Genomic DNA, 19,084 nt, shown 5'->3' with positions numbered 1-19,084 from the left:
GGGAAGGGTTATTCACTGTTACATAAAGCATCTTCGCATGCTTTAAATTAAAGAGGGTCAGGTCACCTTAAACACATACAGAAAAGTAATTGCCTGTTGTCAAGAAATGTATCCTGGCTTCTTAGAAATTATAGAGCATAATTGTGTCACATCAACCATATTTATTTTATGAGAGGAGATTTTTTAGTCCATATCCCACTTTGAAGGAGTATAAACCTATTATCCTTTTATGCTTTCTTTTCTACTACAAGACTCTTCCCTCCATTACCCATACTTTTGCCTACCATTCGTGATGGTCAATTTTATGTGTCAGCTTGGCTATAGGCCTCAATTATTCAATCAAACGCTAATTTAGGAGTTGCTGTGAAGGCATTTTGTAGATATAATTAAAGTTGACTTTCAGTAGAGGGGATTATCCTACATAATCAGTCCCTTGAAAGGCCTTAAGAGGAGAACTGAGGCATTCCTGGAGGAGAAGCAGTTTCATCTATAGACTGAAGCTTCAATTCCTTCCTGAGTTTCAGCCTCTCCTTCTGAACAGTGGATTTCAGAGCTCCCACAAACACATAAGCCAATTCTTTGCAAAAAATCTCTTAAAATACACACACACACACACACACACACACACACACACAGGAGATAACTGACTTGTTTTAAATGACACCAGGAAGGTAATGATTAGCTACTATGAAACATCTTAAGAACTAAATATTTCACAAACAAAAATAAGGTTTTGCTTGAGACAAACAAAAAGTCCAATATGTGGGCTAATATTCTGTAGCCTACCTTACATGCATAGAGACGTCATGCACAGCTCCTGATTCAGATCACTTAGGCCAAGCCCTCTTTGACATTATCAGGAATACAGTGACAACTAATTCACAGTAACACTAAATCAGATACGTGAAACAAGAGAGAATTTAGCTGGAATATGAAGAAGGTTCTGGAATATGAAGAAGGTTTTAAGTGGGTTTGGACCTTGAATTTCACTGGTTCTATGTTCTGAATGCACCCTTTAAGTGAAAGAATTGTCTACAATTAAATTTGATCTTGGGGCTTCCCAGGTGGTACTAGTAGTAAAGAACCCACCTGCCAATGCAGGAGACATAAGAGATGGGGGTTCTGTTCCTGGGTGGGAAAGATCCCCTGGAGGAGGGCATGGCAATCCATTCCAGTATTCTTGCCTGGAGAATCCTAAGGACTGAGGAGCCTGGTGGCCTATAGTCCATAGGATTGCAAAGAGTCAGACACAACTGAAGCAACTTAGCATGCACGCATGCAAATTTGATCTTAGAAAAACATGTTTAAGGTAGAAGGGAAAATAGCTAAATAGAGAATAGGCGTTAAAAAAAATTCTCTCTGGGGTGCATGCTTAATCTTTTCATTATTCTTTACTGCTGACACAAATTCAATGATCTAAAAATGAACAAAAAGAAATGGCACAGAAAAAATCATGCAATAAAAATTACATTAACATTTCCATGGCATTTGATAACCTAAAATTTAGCATGCAGTTAATCATTCTTATGAAAACTCCTGCTGATTTTCTTCAAAGTGTGCAGGTAATTCATTCAGTGTAGTAGACTCATTCCACCCTTCGGTAGAGAAAAATGTAGCCTTTCTATCACCATCTGTCAAAAAACTCAGAATCACACCGGTTACGACAAAAGTTGCTGCTAATTCCAGGAAGGTTGAGGGCTACAGTGTTTGTCAGAACTCTCAGAACAGTGTGTTTGTATAAATCAAAATCTAGACACTTAGGCCTCTGGGAAATGGGGCCATTAGCTTTAGAATTAAACAAGCTACTCACAGGGGATCAACTGCGATTAACTTTCATTAGCTAACATTTGCCCTCTCAGTGGAGAGAGAGGAGTGCTGTGATGTAACAGCAGAGAAAAAGCAAACAGGAGAGAGGGTGAGGAGATTACAGAGGGCCTCTTGCAACTGTTACTATTCTTTGGTTACATTGAGTGTTTATCTCTTGGCTTACCTGGGCTAAAAAGATGAGCAATAAAATGCTATGTGGCCCATGCGCATTAGTAAAGTTACATTAGGTCAGCAAATTATTATATTCCTGCTAAAAAATAGGGCTCATTTGTTAATTTTCCTTTCTGCTTCCTTTGTTCTTTTTTTGCCCACTTCATCCATATCATCAAATCAGAAATTTCTTCCATTATCGTCTCTCAGTTCTACACTCTCCTTTTTGTCTTCCTACTACTAAGTGCTGAAAAACAAGGAAGACCAACTATGAGCCCGTTGGTTGGATGAACCACAGCACCAGAGGAAAGAAGGAAAAGATTAGAGAACCCGGGTCATTTTAGACCAGGTCACTGCGGTAGACAGTATGACATTTTCTCTGGCTTTTTTTTTTTTTTTAACCAGATACACTTCACAGACTGTTCCCTGTTTCAACGTCCTACGCCATTCAGGGTTCTGGGCATAAATGAGTCAGAGAGATAGAGATGCCTGACCTTTGCTAGAGAAAGCACTAAGAAATATCATACTGTTCTTTCCCTAGGTTGTTTTGTGTGCCTGGTGGGCAGGGAGAAGGACCCTTGACAAGCCCCACTCACAGTCACAGGCTGTGCTCACCCTGCCCTGAGTGTCCCCCTCTCCCTTTGTGAAAAGTACACTTAAAATGAAGATGGAGGGTGGCAAGAGATCTGCTCATACCCAGGATTCTAATATAGGTTGGGCTCCAGAAACCACAGGGCATGAGGGAGAGTGTGCAGGGTACATGTTGTTTAAAAAAGGTTATTCAATATTATGAAAACACATTATTTTTATTTGTAAGGTAAAACATACCTATTGTTTTAATAATACAACCTATCATCTAGGGTTACATAGATATATGGAAAATGGATCCTACATTTTCAAATGGGAGGAAAGGCACAGAAGTGCAACATCAGCAGACATGTATATAACATTTTTGTACTTGTCAGAATGGAATGAAATTTTATAAACCTTGAAAAATACCATTCTAGTTATTAGCTGTCACAATGTACAAAGCAGTTAACTATGAGGAAGGAAGGGGGTTCCACAATTCAGGATCAAGACTTTGGTACCGCTGATCCATTCTCTCTGCATGAGGCTCCTTGGAAGATCTGAAGCAGCCCTTTTGCCCCGTCCCACCTTCTGGACATCACCCTTCTTTTTGCTCTCCTCTCTGGACTCACAAATACCAGTGCAGTGACTCAAAATCATTCTTACCATTAGACATACCTGGTCTAGATAAAGGAAAGGTTTGATGCAAAGAATACCTTTGCAGGTGGACACTTCTGTGCTGTCTTCTTTGTGGGTAGAGAGACAGTGACTGGGTTTTGGTTTATGCTCCAATCCTGTCTGCTTTCCTTTCTCAGATGCTCCCGAGCAGAAACTCTGGGACCGGGACACAGAAATCTCAAATTGTTTGATCACCTCCTCATCACTGTCAGAAGATGTGGACAGCTCTTCATCATCTCCGAAGCTGTTAACTGGAAGCAAACGAGAGCCATGAGTCTTCTATGGGGCCCACAAGAAAACAGAGACAGGTATTCCAGAGAAGCAGTGGTCAATTAATCTGGATCAAAGCAGACTGAAGGTGGGTAGAAAGAATTTAAAGCACTTTTGAAACACAAGTTTTGAGTCCAAAGGAATGAAACAGGAAAAGAAAGCTCAGAAGGGTAATTAGAACTACAGGGCTAGAGCCCAGAGAAAACACTGGTACCCCCTTCCCCATGCCACCCCACTGCCAGTGCCCTGTAACCAACATACTGAGCCCTCTTGAGCTGGGCAGCCTGCTGGGTCGTTACACTGCTGACATGTGCACACGACTGGGAATAGGACCGGCAATCTGGACACACATGTATCTTATGTGTACATCAGCTGCTGGTGATGAAAACTATGCTCTTTGCCTCATCTCAGCTATTAACACACAGAGTGAAGACTCACTTCAGAAAAGAGATATTAGCTACTGAGATCTTCCAAGAGCTTCCTAGATTTGAAAAGCGACACCATGTTGTATGTGTCTTAAAAAATAATGAATAACTAGTTTATACTAGAAATGCCTTTCTCCATCACCAACAACCCAACCCAGACACTCTGAATCATTCGTACCACTTTCCCCACCCCAGTGCACTGGTCAGTCCTCTTCGTTTGTCCAGCAGTATCTGATCATTCCTGCCTTAGCCCATGTTGTTCCTTCTGCCAGAAACCCTCCCTCCGCAGGTGTTTACCTGGTTGACTCCTCTCAACTTTGTGGTCTCAGATTGACTTCATCCTAAACACTTCCCTGATTGTTCTACATTAAGGAGCTCTGTGGGCTTACCTAGACAGCATATTAAAAAGCAGAGACATTACTTTACCCGCAAAAGTCCACCCAGTAAAGCTATGGTTTTTCCAGTAGTCATGTATGGATATGAGAGTTGGACTATAAAGAAAGCTGAGTGCTGAAGAATTGATGCTTTTGAACTGTACTGTTGGAGAAGACTCTTGAGAGTCCCTTGGACTGCAAGGAAATCCAATCAGTCCATCCTAAAGGAAATACATCTTGAATATTCATTGGAAGGACTGATGCTGAAGCTGAAACTCCAATACTTTGGCCACCTGATGCAAAGAACCAACTCATTTGAAAAGACCCTGATGCTGGGAAAGATTGAAGGCTAGAAGAGAAGGGGACGACAGAGGATGAGATGGTTGGATGGCATCACCGACACAATGGACATGAATTTGAGTAGGCTCCGGGAGTCAGTGATGGACAAGGAGGCCTGGCGTGCTGCAGTCCATGGGGTCGCAAAGAGTCAGACACGACTGAGTGACTGACCTGAAGGAGTTCTGTTCCCTGCACTTGATATTTTTTCTTTCTTCTCCCCAATAAATTCCGTGAAAATAAAAATACCACCTGTTTTGTTATCTGATGTCTCTATAGTACGTAAAACAATGCATGCTAAGGAGTAAGTACTTAAACACTTGTTGAATGTTGACTGGATTGATGAATACTCAGTGTTTTCTCTCAAGCCTGAGCCCTTCTCTCACCCTCAACACTCACACATGATCCCCAGTGTCTGGAATACTCTTCTCTAGTCCCTGTCTAAACTAGTCAAGAATCCAGCTCACCACTAAGGTCTCAGCAGAGGTATCATTTCTTCCAGAGATTTCTTCCTTGATCCCTTAAATCAACTTTAGGGATTTAAGGCTCCTTCCATGTGCTATAAAATCACTCTCTAGCCTGTCCTGTCAGTGCTCCCTCCAGCTTTGTGGCAGAAATTACCTATTTAACTGCCAACCATTCCATCTAACTTGTACACACCCTGAGGATAAGAAGCATATAAGACCACCCACCCCTGTGTCCCTCCAGGCACTACCTCTGTGTCAGGCAAGGGCAGATGACACTGTAAATATCTGCTGAATATGGACTGGAACTATAAATAATAAGGAATTATTTTTTAAAAATTTCCTCTTTTCATCCAAAACTCACAGTGGTTCCAGGGAAGGATACGGTTGTTAACAGGACAGTGGGTCCTGAAGATCAGTTAAGAATTAGAGGCTAGGAAGAAATTTAAAGGCCATATTTTAAGTGAGAGAAAATACTTGAAAACACTCACCTGGCCAAAACATTTACTCTCTGGCTTAAGAGTTGATTTTCCTGAGGCTCTTTGGAAGCAATTATAACACTTATTGAATGTCTTTCATATGCCAGGAAGTGTCCTAAGTGTCTTACACATATCTCATTTAATCCACACAAAACCTCTATTACTGTTCCCATCTTTCCTATATGAAAATTGAGGCAGAGTAAAGTCTACAACTGTCTGAAGATCACACTGCCAGGAGAGGGTAGAACCAAAATTTGAATCACGGCAGTCTGTCTCTAGAGGCCACACTTCTAATCACTCTGCTGGAGAATCAGAGAGAGGTGGTAGAAAGAACTCTTATTCTTTGTGCTCGCTCATATTAGCTAGCTGAGTCTGTGTGGCTGAGACTCTTAATCTCTCTGACCCTGTTTCTTCATTTGTGGATTATTTCTAATGTATGGATCATTTTCCAGGTCTTTTCTGGATCTAAATTTTCTGACTCCAAACTTTCTACCTGACAGGTGTCAACATTCAATCTATTTCTCTCTTTTATGGAGTAGCTGATCCACTGACTTAAGAGCATATTGTATTCAGCTCGCTCAATTTTATAGGTATCTGGGACCAGACCCATGGCAAGACATTGAAAGCTAAGTGTTAGAAGAGATTTCATTACCATCCCAACAGAACACCATTACAATACACAGTCTCCTCACGTCTCAGTGCGCTAGGCATAGTTCTCTAGCACGGGATGGACCATCACATATGGAAGAGATCCACAGACTAACAGGACCAAAACTAAACTTTCCCCACCTTTAGCGTATAGGACCATCTACATACCACGGGGGTAGTCAGGGGATATATGTGCTGGAGAAGTGGTTGTATTAGACATCCACTGGCACTTTTTTCAACTCTGAGATTCCATTCCATGTGTACTACTAGGCCATTTGTATCCATTAGTATTACTATACCAGGCCACATGGCCTGCCTCCTGAGAAACCTGTATGCAGGCCAAGAAGCAACAGCTAGAACTGGACATGAAACAACTGACTGGTTCCAAATTGGGAAAGGAGTACGCCAAGGCTGTATTTTGTCACCCTACTTATTTAACTTCTATGCAGAGTACATCATGAGAAACACTGGACTGAAGAAAGCACAAGCTGGAATCAAGATTGCCAGGAGAAATATCAATAACCTCAGATATGAAGATGATACCACACAGCAGAAAGTGAAGAAAAACTAAAGAGCCTCTTGATGAAAGTGAAAGAGGAGAGTGAAAAAGTTGGCTTAAAACTCAACGTTCAGAAAACTAAGATCATGGCGTCTATCCTATCACTTCATGGGAAACAGATGGGGAAACAATGGAAACAGTGTCAGACTTTATATTTGGGGGCTCAAAAATCATTGCAGATGGTGACTGCAGCCATGAAATTAAAAGACACTTGCTCCTTGGAAGAAAAGTTATGACCAATCTAGACAGCATATTAAAAAGCAGAGACATTACTCTGCCAGCAAAAGTCTGTCTAGTTAAAGCTATGGTTTTTCCAGTAGTCATGTGTGGATATGAGAGTTGGACTATAAAGAAAGCTGAGTGCTGAAGAATTAATTGATGCTTTTGAGCTGTAGTGTTGGAGAAGACTCTTGAGAGTCCCGATCCAACTGGTCCTCCTAAAGGAGATCAGTCCTGGGTGTTCATTGGAAGGACTGATGTTGAAGCTGAAACCAATACTTTGGCCACCTGATGCGAAGAACTGACTCATTGGAAAAGACCCTGATGCTGGGAAAGATTGAAGGCGGGAGGAGAAGGGGACAACAGAGGATGAGATGGTTGGATGGCATCACCGACTCAATGGATGTGAGTTTGAGTAGGCTCTAGGAGTTGGTGATAGACAGGGAAGCCTAGCATGCAGCAGTCCGTGGGCCGTGGGGTCACAAAGAGTCAGACACAACTGAGCAACTGAACTGAACTGTATTACTATTAAATTACATACTATTAATATGCTTAATTACATTAATCACATTAACATATATTAATTGTATTAATAGTGACTAATATCATTAATAGTATACTATTGTTTTACTATTAAAACTTTTCAGAGTCAAAAGTCATCAATTTCAAATTAAGTGAGTTAGTCCACAAGAATTTCCTCATATATAAAATTAAGAATTAGAATTCATTAATTTTACAGTATTGGGTCCTTGATTTTTTTCCCAGTGAGTCACTGATCATCCACAGAGCACAGATTCTCCTCACTCAATATAATAACCATTACTGAGTCCAAGCTTGCTCTGCTCACTGCACAACGGGCCAATGAATCCAAGTCTCAAAGGGTTGCGACAAGGAAGAGACTTTAATTGGAGAGTCGGCTGACCAAGAAGTTGGCAGACTATCATGTCAGGGCCTGGTTGCCAGGTTCTTTATAGATCAGAGCTTCAGGGGCGGGGTGGGGGCGGGGTGAGGAAACAAAGTAAAAAGACTATTCGGTCCTTGCAAATATCCCCTAGAATGGCAAGCTTCAGGCAGGGGAATGTGTTAGTTGCACTTCCTTAAAATCCTTCACAGTTGGGCTGCTTAGGTTATCTCCCTGAGGCAGACCATTATGTATTCTTATAATACCAAAAAAGGGTTAAATCACAGAAACAGATCCAGCATAAATTTTAAATTATTCTTCCTTGTTGCATAATCATAACAGTGATTATAATGTTTCCCATTAACTAAACATAGACTATATGCCAGGTATCTTCTGGGGACTTCATGTATATTATTCCATTTAATCACCACAGCAACAACATGAAGTAGGGATAATTATTATTACTCTCATTTTAGAGATAGGAAACAGAGGCATAGAGAGATTAAGTAACTTATCTTAGGCAAAGAAGTTGGCAAAGTAACAAAGCTGGGACTTGAACATAGAACCTCTGTTCTTGGTCAGTGCACAAATCATCAGACATTATTGCCTCAGGACACTAGAGCCATATCCAGATTACTTTTCAGAATGCGCGAGAGGGGGTTTTGCCATTTCCACCCTGAAATCTGCCAGGACATTGCTTCCTTTGAGAGGAGAGAGCAGTGGGATAAGAGTCACCCTATATGAATGAGAGTGAACGCACCCAGGTTGCAGTATAACTGGTCCAGTCTCCTCATGGGATTCTAAATGCAACAGCACATGCTATTCTAAGCCTCGGTCCTCAAGGATCTCAGGAAATTCTCTGTCTAAAAATAAAACTTGTCATCCCTCCTAAAAACCCATTGGTAGCAACAGAAGTCAATAGTGGTGCTATTATAATAATAAAAGCAATCCCATATACAGCATTGATCATGAACTAGGCACTATTCTAGAAAGTTACATCTGATAACTTACTTACTCCTCACAATAACGCAATGAAATCAGTACTTTATTATCACCATTCTGTGAATGGGGAAACTGAGGCATCATGAGGTCAGTAATTTGCCACAGTGATGACAGGAAAACATTAATAAACATTGTAACCAGGATTCAAACCCAGGTGGTCTGGCTCCAACATCAATATTATTATGACCACATTATGCTCCTTCTGTCCTCTCTTGCTTGAAGGAAAAAAATCCTGGTCAAAATCTATACAACTGTGTTTGATCATTAAGAATATAAAATCACATATGTTGGGTTAGAAAGGATTTTCATGAACATCCATCTATTCTCTCATTTTCACAAACAGAAGCCAAAACCCAAAGAGGCAAAATGTATACCAAGCCAGGACCAAATGGAGGTCTCCAGGTTTCCAGGTCAATGGTTTTGCCACACTATTTTCCATGTTCTCTCACCAATCAGTTATTTTCTCAAATTCAAAATTTGATTCTTACCTTTTTGAAAGGTCCCAGCTGCTACTTTCCTTGTAACGAGTCTGTGTCAACAACTAAAGAGTGGATCTGGATTTCATTCAACTTAAATCTTTGAAAATTACTAAGTCTTGTCTAAGTTGTGGCACTTAATTTTCAGACATAAGATAGTACTTTCTGAAACACAATAGAAATACCAAGTTCAAACCTCTTTCAAGCTAAGCACTTGGGATATTTAATACAAATGGAAATTTGTATTAAAATCTTCACCTCTTCATCCAATTAGCTTGCTAAAACAACAGAGAAAATGTTGCACAAAGGATGTGGACACACCTTGAAGCTGAGATTGTTCACTTCACTCAATCACAGAATTTGGAAAGATCTTAGACACCACCTCAGTATCTACCACCAAAGAGAAGTCAGACTCTGCTGCAATCTTCCCTATGCATGGCCACTCAGCTCCTTCCCTCTGTTCACACACTATTGAGTTGCTACTGTGGGCTTCTTGCACTGAAAGGAAGTTCATGACTTTGAGTGAAAAGAGAGAGTTATCTATAGATCCATCAATACCAAGTCTCTATAGCAGTGCAATCAGAATATTCCTCCCTTTGATTTTTAGTGAATCTTTTTTTTTTCTTGTAAACAGAGGCAGAGAAAATGCCATCTTCGTCTTTCACAACTGAAAGACAGGAAAGTGGGACCTCAGTGCCACAGAAACTGCCTGTCCAGGTCTAACATCACTGAAGGCAGAATCTGGAGTCAAGCTGCCTCTGTATGAATCTGGGACCTTTTCAGACCATTTGCTGGTCTGAAATCTAAGCAAGTTCCTTAATCTTTCTGAACTACGGTGTCCTTATCTTGATATTCCTTAAAGTTGTTGATAGGGCTAAGTGGGATAAATCATGAAAGGGACAAAAAAATGCTTGGCATATGATATGCTAAAAAATGTTAATGGTGATTATTATTACTCCTCATCACAGCAGTGCCCTATACAGAAACCCATCTAGGAAGTCCTGCCATTTATAAGCAAAGGGAAGAATGTCTATTCTTGCAGGGTCTGACTTGAAAACTCCTCAGAACTGTTTCAGGGAAAGGATGAAAGAAACGAGGGCTGGAATAAGAGAAAATTAAGCTGACAATGTGGGTTGTATCAGCTTCCTTCCCTCACTATGCATTTTCCCAAGTTTAGAGGTGGAGCACTCTGTAAGAGCTGGCAGTGCTGTCTGGATGTGGGCAGTGCTCAACACCTGCTCATTTTGTTGTTTCTTTTAAGGCCACAAAACCACCAACTGGTGGTGCAAAGAGAGGCTTTCTTAAGCCTGTCTGCTGCTATTTTACAGATGGAGAAAGACTTTATAAATGATCAGTGCAGATCCAAACTTATTAATTCCTTCCCACTCACATAGGAGCAATTAGGTGGAGGGAAGTACTGCTCATATATTGTAGATGGGACACGGAGACAGGCGGAGGTGGGTTGTGCTCAGTGGTGCGGTACCTGAGTGTTCATTTTAGCTACATTTGCAAGAATCCCTAATATACCAGATTTCTCAATACCTACAGCAAGTGTCTGCCCAGGGTGGTTGAATAAGGATAGAAATAAGAACAAGAAGTTGGTTAAAGTGAAAAAAAGCACAAAGGGAGGGTCAAAGGTGACAACTGCCCCTCTCAGATCCTTTAAAAAATGACCACATTTTTAGATGCATAATCCAGTCATTTTTTAACTCAAGTAGGATAGGAAAAGATTTATATAAATCATCAGGCTTGATTTTTTTTTTCAGACTATGCTCTGTGGAGGTCTGGGATTCCACAAAGGAGCTTCAATGCCACCCACAGTAAAAGTTAAGATGTAGGAGGTTGCTCTGAGCAGGCTGAGCTATCTCTGTACAATCAGGGCTGTTTTGCTTTAATACAGTTTATATTTTTATAAGATTCTACTGGGAAAAAATAAAAGCCCTGATATTTTTTTAAAGGTTGAAAAACATTGATATAACCTAATTCGCTCATTCTACAGAATAGAAACTAAGGCTGAGACTACTTAAGGCACATACCTACGTGTCAAGCAGCTAGTTAGTAGCAGAGGAAGGATTGCAACCTGGTTCTCCTGTACACACTCGTTTTCTCACCCTACACCTTGTATGAGATGTTTTGACAACTCCATTTCATATATGAACAAAGATATGGCACTTATAACAGCTAAATATTAATTAGTCCAATGGAAAAACTTTTATGAGTAACATAAAGATCACTGCACTAGGGAAAAGTTACAATATTGAGGATTCTAGTTATGACAGCAGCAGAGTACATGACTTGAACTAACCTAATAATAATTATAAATTCATGAAAAAAATTAAGCTATCTGAAGGCATAGAGAGTGAACAGAAGGTAGAAACTAGAGGAGATCTAATTTGTTAAAGAAGAAAACATTACTGGATGACTACATGGTTATACTATTTATCTGCTAAAAGTATTCCTAAGTCTATGAGGCACAGGGCATCAAGGACTCAGGCAGAAATCACAAGCCTTATTGACCTGAGGTGTCAGAGGGCAGAATTCAAGGCAACTGGAGCAACTGGAAATGGAAAAGGAAATCCCAGAAAAGAGGGACCCAGAGAGAGAGAGAGAGCTCCGAAATCTGCATATGAATTTAGCTCAAGCATTTGGCTGAAATCTGTACTATGTATACATATGGAAAAATTAAAGAAAATTAGAAAAAGTAATAGCTAAAGGACTAAAAATTTGATTAGACATTTTGTCTGAAGCCTGTGTCAACAGAGTCTGAGTTAGGAGTTTTAATTTGGCCAAGGCAGAGTAGCTTGGTAGACACTCCAGATTTTCTGTTCAAACTTTATAAGAATTAAAGATTTTAAAATTTAAAAAATAAAAAACTAAAATTAAAAAAAAAAAGAAGAAGGGCTAACACTAGAAATAAGACTGAGTAAAACTGAAATAAGCCCAACATAACAAACTAAAAGTCATTATACTCAAAGGAATCAACTAGTAATTTCACTGTTGAAACTGCTAAAATGAAAAGCAATACTCTTTACAGGGAGACTAAAGAATCCAATATCTTTACAACATTTGATCCACAATGTCCAGCATACAATCAGAAGTCACTAGACATACAAAGAAACAAGAAAAATGTGAATCACCAAGGAAAAACAGCATTCAACTGAAACTAGCCCTGATGGGCTGCCGTCTGTGGGGTCGCGCAGAGTTGGACATGACTGCCGCGACTTAGCAGCCGCAGCAGCAGCCACAAGATGACTCAGATTTTAGATGCAGAAGACAACATCTTTAAAGTATCTATTGTATAACTTCAAAGAATCAAAGGAAAGGGTGATCACAATGAACATAAATAAGGATAATTTCAGTGGCGAAATGAAAACAATATTCAAAAACCTAAATAAACTTAAAATTGAAAATTAAATCTTCAAAGTCAAAAAATTCAGTCAATTTGCCTTTTAGCAGGTTGGAGATGGCAATGAATTTTGAAGGAGCTTAATAAAAAGTAATCAGTCTGAAGAACATAAAAAATTTTGAAAGAAAATAAACAAGACCTCAGTGAACAAGGATAGCATATCTAGTTGTCTGAAACATGTATAACTGGAGTTCAAGGAGTGAAAAACAAAACAAAAAATTGTGGAAGAAAAATATTTGAAAAAATAAGAACTGGGAATCACCCAAATATGCTGAAAAAAAAAACACAGAAAAAATCAACATACAGAATCAAACATTTTAATAATCTAGTTCAAAAGTTCTGCTGTGAGGCATGTCATTGTCAACAAACTAAAAATCAAAGATAAAACAAAATATTTAAAAGTAAGAAGAGAAAGAGAAATACATTGCATACTAGAAAATAATAAAACAAAACTGTCATCTCTCAGAGACATTGGAAGCCAGACAGAACACAACAAAATGATGGGTTTAAGAGCTGGAAGAAAAAATAAAACATCAACACTAAATCCTATATCCAGAGAAATCATCCTTCAGAAAAGTATGTGAAATAAACACATTTTTATATAAAGAAAAAGAGTATTCATCAGACCTTCATTTCAAGAAATGTTAGAGGAAGTTCATCAAAAGAAAGGGAACTGGCAACAAACTGAACCTCAGATATAAGGGAAGGATTAAAAAGCAATGGAAAATATGTGAGTAAATACAAAAAAAAAAATTGGATGTTTTCTCCTTTCACTTTTTCTGAAAGATAACTGAAGAAACTATATACTATTGCCTGGGAGTGGAGAGTTGATACTCTGGAAAAGTAAAACATGAGATAACAATAGCACAAAGGAGAGGAGAAGTAAGTGATTTATTCTGTCACAAAGTTGTATGATGTTGTGACATAAAACAAAGAGTAAATATAAAGCAGTACAATACTAACTCAAAGTGGACTGTGATAAACTGAGGTACATGTGTAATTCTTAGAAAATCCATGAAAAAAGAAAATACAAATGTGTATAGCTAAAATTTTAGAGGAATTTAAATTGAACACTAAGGACATAGATGATTAACACAAAAAGAAACTAGTAAGAGCAACAGAAGATGAAAATCAGAAGCAACATTTAGAAAGCAAATAGCAAAATGATATACTTAAACCCAATAATTTCCACACATTAGAGGCAAATGAAATAAAGACCACATTTGAAAGTAAAGATTATCAAACTCAATAAAAAAGCAAGACTCAATTATTTAATGACCATAAGTACAAATACAGAGACAAGTTAAAAGCAAAAGGATTTAAAAAATTAGTTATGCAAACTATAAGTATAAAGAAGTTGACACAGCTATTAACATCAAGACAATAGTTTTACCAGAGAGGAATTATATTTTAAAACAATAAAATGATCAACTCATGAAGACATAAAAATATAAGTGTGTATGGAACTATTAACAGGGTTTCAAAACAGGTGATGGAAAAACTAATGGAGCTCAAAGGAGAAACAGACAAACTCAAAATAAAACTAAAGATTTTGACACCCTTTTCTCAGTAGTCAGTTGATAGAGTAACTAAGAAAAAAATCAGTAAGTGTATAGATTTGTATGACTCAACATACAGTCCACTGTGATAATGTGGACTTAAAAAGAAAGCACATTCTGCAGTTTCGAGGTACAGAGTTCTATGAATGTCAAATAACACCAATATCTATACAACTCTTACAGAAACCAGAGGAAAAGAGAGCATTTCTCAATTCATTTTATGAGGCCAGCATAACACTAATGAAAAAAAACTGACAAAGACATCACAAATATAGAAAATTATATACCTATATCCTAAAGTTTAACAGGAGGCATTCCAAACTCCTATACCAAAAGCAATAAAATATTTCTGAGAAAAAAATAGAGAAGACTCAGTATTGTTAAGATATTAATTTTCCCAAATTATTCTATTGATTTAATACAATCTAAATCAATATTCAAGCAGACACTTTGTAAAATTTGACAAGCATACTCTAAGGTGTATAAGGAAACATAAGGCCTTAGAATATTCAAAATAATTTTTAAAAAGAACAAAGTGGGAGTACCAACTTTTAAGTACCTGCTTTTAAGACTTAGCAGCTACACTGATCAACAATTTGATAATGGCAAAAAGGTAAACTAATTAATCAACAGAATTTGGTCCAGAAATAGGACTATAGAAATATGGTCCACTGTTTTTTTCTGTTTATTTGTTTTTGTTTTTGTTTTTGTTTTTTAACAAAGGTTCCAAAGCAATTTAATAGGGGAAACTGAAGTCTTTCAAATAAGTATGCTTGAGCAAAACGAATTTTATTAATAAAGTATAACATCAACCCATAGTTCATGCTATGTGTGTGGATATAAAAATTAATCACAGATTGAATTGTAAAACTTTACAAAACTCCTAGGAAAAAACATAGGAGAAATTTTTGCAACCCTAAGATATATAAGTCCATATAGTCAAAGCTATGGTTTTTCCAGTAGTCATGTATGGATGTGAGTGAAGTAAAAGTGTTAGTCGCTCAGTTGTGTCTGACTCTATGAAACCCCATGTACAGTACCCACCAGGCTCCTGTGTCCAAGGAATTCTCCAGGCAAGAATACTGGAGTGCATTGCCATTCCATTCTCCAGAGGATCTTCCCAACATAGGAATCGAACCCAGGTCTCCTGCATTGCAGGCAGATTCTTTATCAAATGAGACACTAGGCAATCCCAAAGAAAGGCAATGCAAAGAATGTTCAAACTATTGCACAACTGCACTCATCTCACACGCTAGCAAAGTAAGACTCAAACTTCTCCAAGCTAGGCTTCAACACGTGAACCAAAAACTTCCAGATGTTCACTCTGAGTTTAGAAAAAGCAGAGGAAACACAGAGATCAAATTGCTAACATCCGTTGGAGCATAGAAAAAGCAAGAAAATTCCAGAAAAACATCTACTTCTGCTTTATTGACTATGCTAAAGCCTTTGACTGTGTGGAGCACAACAAACTCTGGAAAATTCTTCAAGAGATGGAATTACCAGACCACCTTACCTGCCTCCTGACAAACCTGTATGCAGGTCAAGAGGCAACAGTTAGAACCGGACATGGAAAAACAATCTGGTTCCAAATTGGGAAATGAGTACGTCGTAGCTGTATATTGTCAGCCTGCTTATTTAATTTATATGCAGAGTATGTAAAATGCCAGGCTGGATGAAGCACAAGCTGGAATCAATATTGCCAGGAGAAATATCAATAACCTCAGATTTGCAGATGACACCACCTTTATGCCAGAAAGTGAAGAGAAACTAAAGAGCCTCTTGATGAAAGTGAAATAGGAGAGTGAAAAAGCTGGCTTAAAACTCAACATTGAAAAACACTAATCATGGCATCCGGTCCCATCACTTCATGGCAAATAGATGGGGAAACAATGGAAACAGTGACAGGCTTTATTTTCTTGGGCTCCAAAATCACTGCAGATGGTGACTGCAGCCATGAAATTAAAAGACATTTGCTCCCTGGAAGAAAAGCTATGAAAAACCTAGACAGCATATTCAAAAGCAGAGACATTATATTACTGAAAAAGGTCCAACCTAGTAAAAGCTATGGTTTTTCCAGTAGTCATGTATGGATTTGAGAGTTAGACCATAAAGAAGGCTGAGCACCAAAGAATTGATACTTTTGAACTGCGGTGTTGGAGAAGACTCTTGAGAGTCCCTTGGACTATAAGGAGATCCAACCAATCAATCCTAAAGGAAATCAGTTCTGAATATTCATTGGATGGACTGATGCTGAAGCTGAAACTCCAGTACTTTGACCACCTGATGTGAAGAACTGACTTTTTAGAGAAGACCATGATGCTGGGAAAGATTGAAGACAGGAGGAGAAGGGAATGACAGAGGATGAGATGGTGGGATGACATCACCAACTTGATGGACATGAGTTTGAGCAAGCTTCAGGAATTGGCAATGGACAGGGAAGCCTGTCATGCTATAGTCCATGGGATCACAAAGAGTCGGACACAACTGAGCGACTGAACTGAACTGAACTAACTGAGCCAAAATCTAGAAGCAACCCATACATTCAGCAAGAGGAAAATGGATAAACAAGTTATGGCAAATCAATACAATGGAATACTAGTAAGCAAGAGGGCTGAACTATTTATACCTCCAACAATATGGATGAATCTCAAAAACATTAAGCTGAGAGTAGTGGGAAAAAAGTCAAAAGAGTACAAATAATTTAATTCCATTTATATACTATTCTAGCAAATTTAAACTAGGATACCCTGTCGGAAAATAGATCAGTGGTTGCCTAGAGGGTGGCAAGGGGGAAGTTACAGAGAACAATGGATTACGAAGGACAATGAGGATACTATTGGAGTGATAAAGATATTCGTTTTCTTGCTTCTTCTGATGGTTTCGCAGGATGTCAAAATTGACAAACTGGACACTGTATACATGTGTGGTTTATCAATTGCACCTTGGTAAAGCTTTTAAAATGTGAATCAAAGTAAAGCTGTTTCCCATGGCAGCCTTCTCTCTCTCCCCCACTGCAAGGTACTGAAGTTCTGTCCTCCCATTACCAACTCAAATATACCCCGCCATTTCTGGGCAGTTGAGAAAACTCAAAACCAATGAAATCTAGAACTTGTCCTTCTGCTGTAGCCCAGGGAGAGAAGTTTGAGGACCACACCAAATGGAATGTCTCTCTGATCCCCTCTGTGTCCACCTGGGAAACTCTCCTGGCTTTCTGATTTATATTTGAGTTACTAGATAAACCTTGAGATGTAGGCCACAATTTAGTTCTTGTCTGACTCCTCGGCATCCCTAGTTACTGGACCCTATTTGCAACAGTCAGGAGCCACTAACTCAAGTCAAACCTAAAGAGCCCTTAAAACAGATAATGCTGACACAGCCTGGATTCCTCTGCTGCCACATTCAGCTCACTCTGTTTATTCCCGTGAGCCAAGTGTTTGCCAAATAAGCCCCCAGTTTTCCTGGCATCTCTGGACAGATATGTGTAAAGCTAGTTAATGTGTAAAGCTAGCTATGTGAATGGTCCTCTATCCAGGGCTACTATAGCCTCATTGAAGCTATTTCTCTTCCCTTCCAGGCCACTAACCCAAGATAAGAAATGAAGCAACATGAAAGCATTGAGAGGGAGAAGGAAATGGCAACCCACTCCAGTAGTCTTGCCTGGAGAATCCCATGGACAAAGGAGCCTGCAGGGCTACAGTCCATGGGGTCACAAAGAGTCGGACATGACTGAGCGACTAACACACACACACACACACATTGAAAGTGAAAGTCATTCAGTCGTGTCTGACTCTTTGATACAGTCCATGGAATTTTCCAGACCAGAATACTGGAGTGGGTAGCTGTTCCCTTCTCCAGAGTATCTTCCCAACCCAGGGATCAAACCCAGATCTTCCGCGTTGCAGGCAGATTCTTTACCAGCTGAGCCACTAGGGAAGGCCAGGTCTGACTACGGAAATCACAAAAAGCCTTCTCTCCAGGTAGTATTCTGAACAAGACCTATGTTTGTACTCATTGGGTCCTCATTTCTCACTATTTTGGAGTCTCTCAAATAAAAATGTTTTCTGAACACTTGGCTTTGACAATTACTCTAAGCTGTTTGATCGTTGCAGCAGGGCTAACCTGAACAAGAGAAAGCGCTAAACCATTTACTTGCCCGACTCTTTTAAGCTCTGATAATTTGTATGCCTCCTACAAGGGCATCTCTTGATAGTACTCAAGCGTTGTGTTGTCTTCCTACACTGGTGGCATTTACATACAAATTAACGACCAGGACTGTAACTTACCCTGCTGAGAATGAAGTGACCTGATAATTAAGTTTCTGCACATGCAGAGAAAACATGAAACCAGAATGTTTGTTCTTGTTTTCTTTTCCCCAACCCCCAATAGTTCTCTATCACTTGAATGAATCCTTATAAGCAAATGTGAATCAACATTTTAGTTTACAAATGTTCTGATTAAGAAGACAAAAAAATTTCATTGCCATGGATACTAAAATGAAGGGCTTGGGATATATTAGCAAGGCTGAAAAAGATACTGAACAGATCGTGTACTTTGCAGGTGTTGAGTTTCTAGATTTCTATAATAATTTTTCAGTTTATTCACTCATCTTCCCATTCCATGCAGCAAATCATCCTTAAGGCAATTTCCAAAGTTGTTTTATCTTGAGATAAAACTCAACTGTAGCCCAGTCAAGCTACAGTGATAATTTCTATAAGGTAATTTCACAGTGTCTTCCACACCAAAT

General features: G+C 39.0%; 1 protein-coding gene across 1 annotated transcript in view; it reads right to left on the bottom strand.

The window, feature by feature from the left end:
- The window catches only part of SYT16 (synaptotagmin 16), a 150,919-nt gene that overhangs the window by 35,685 nt on the left and 96,150 nt on the right, over positions 1-19,084 (bottom strand). The window contains exon 5 of the mRNA XM_070292482.1: positions 3,261-3,473. Coding sequence (XP_070148583.1) covers positions 3,261-3,473 — 213 coding nt within the window. The remainder of the gene's footprint in view (positions 1-3,260; positions 3,474-19,084) is intronic.

Source organism: Ovis canadensis, chromosome 7 (genome assembly GCF_042477335.2).
Source record: "Ovis canadensis isolate MfBH-ARS-UI-01 breed Bighorn chromosome 7, ARS-UI_OviCan_v2, whole genome shotgun sequence".
NCBI classification, from domain to species: Eukaryota; Metazoa; Chordata; class Mammalia; order Artiodactyla; family Bovidae; genus Ovis; species Ovis canadensis.
This window is presented reverse-complemented; position numbering and strand designations above follow the sequence as displayed.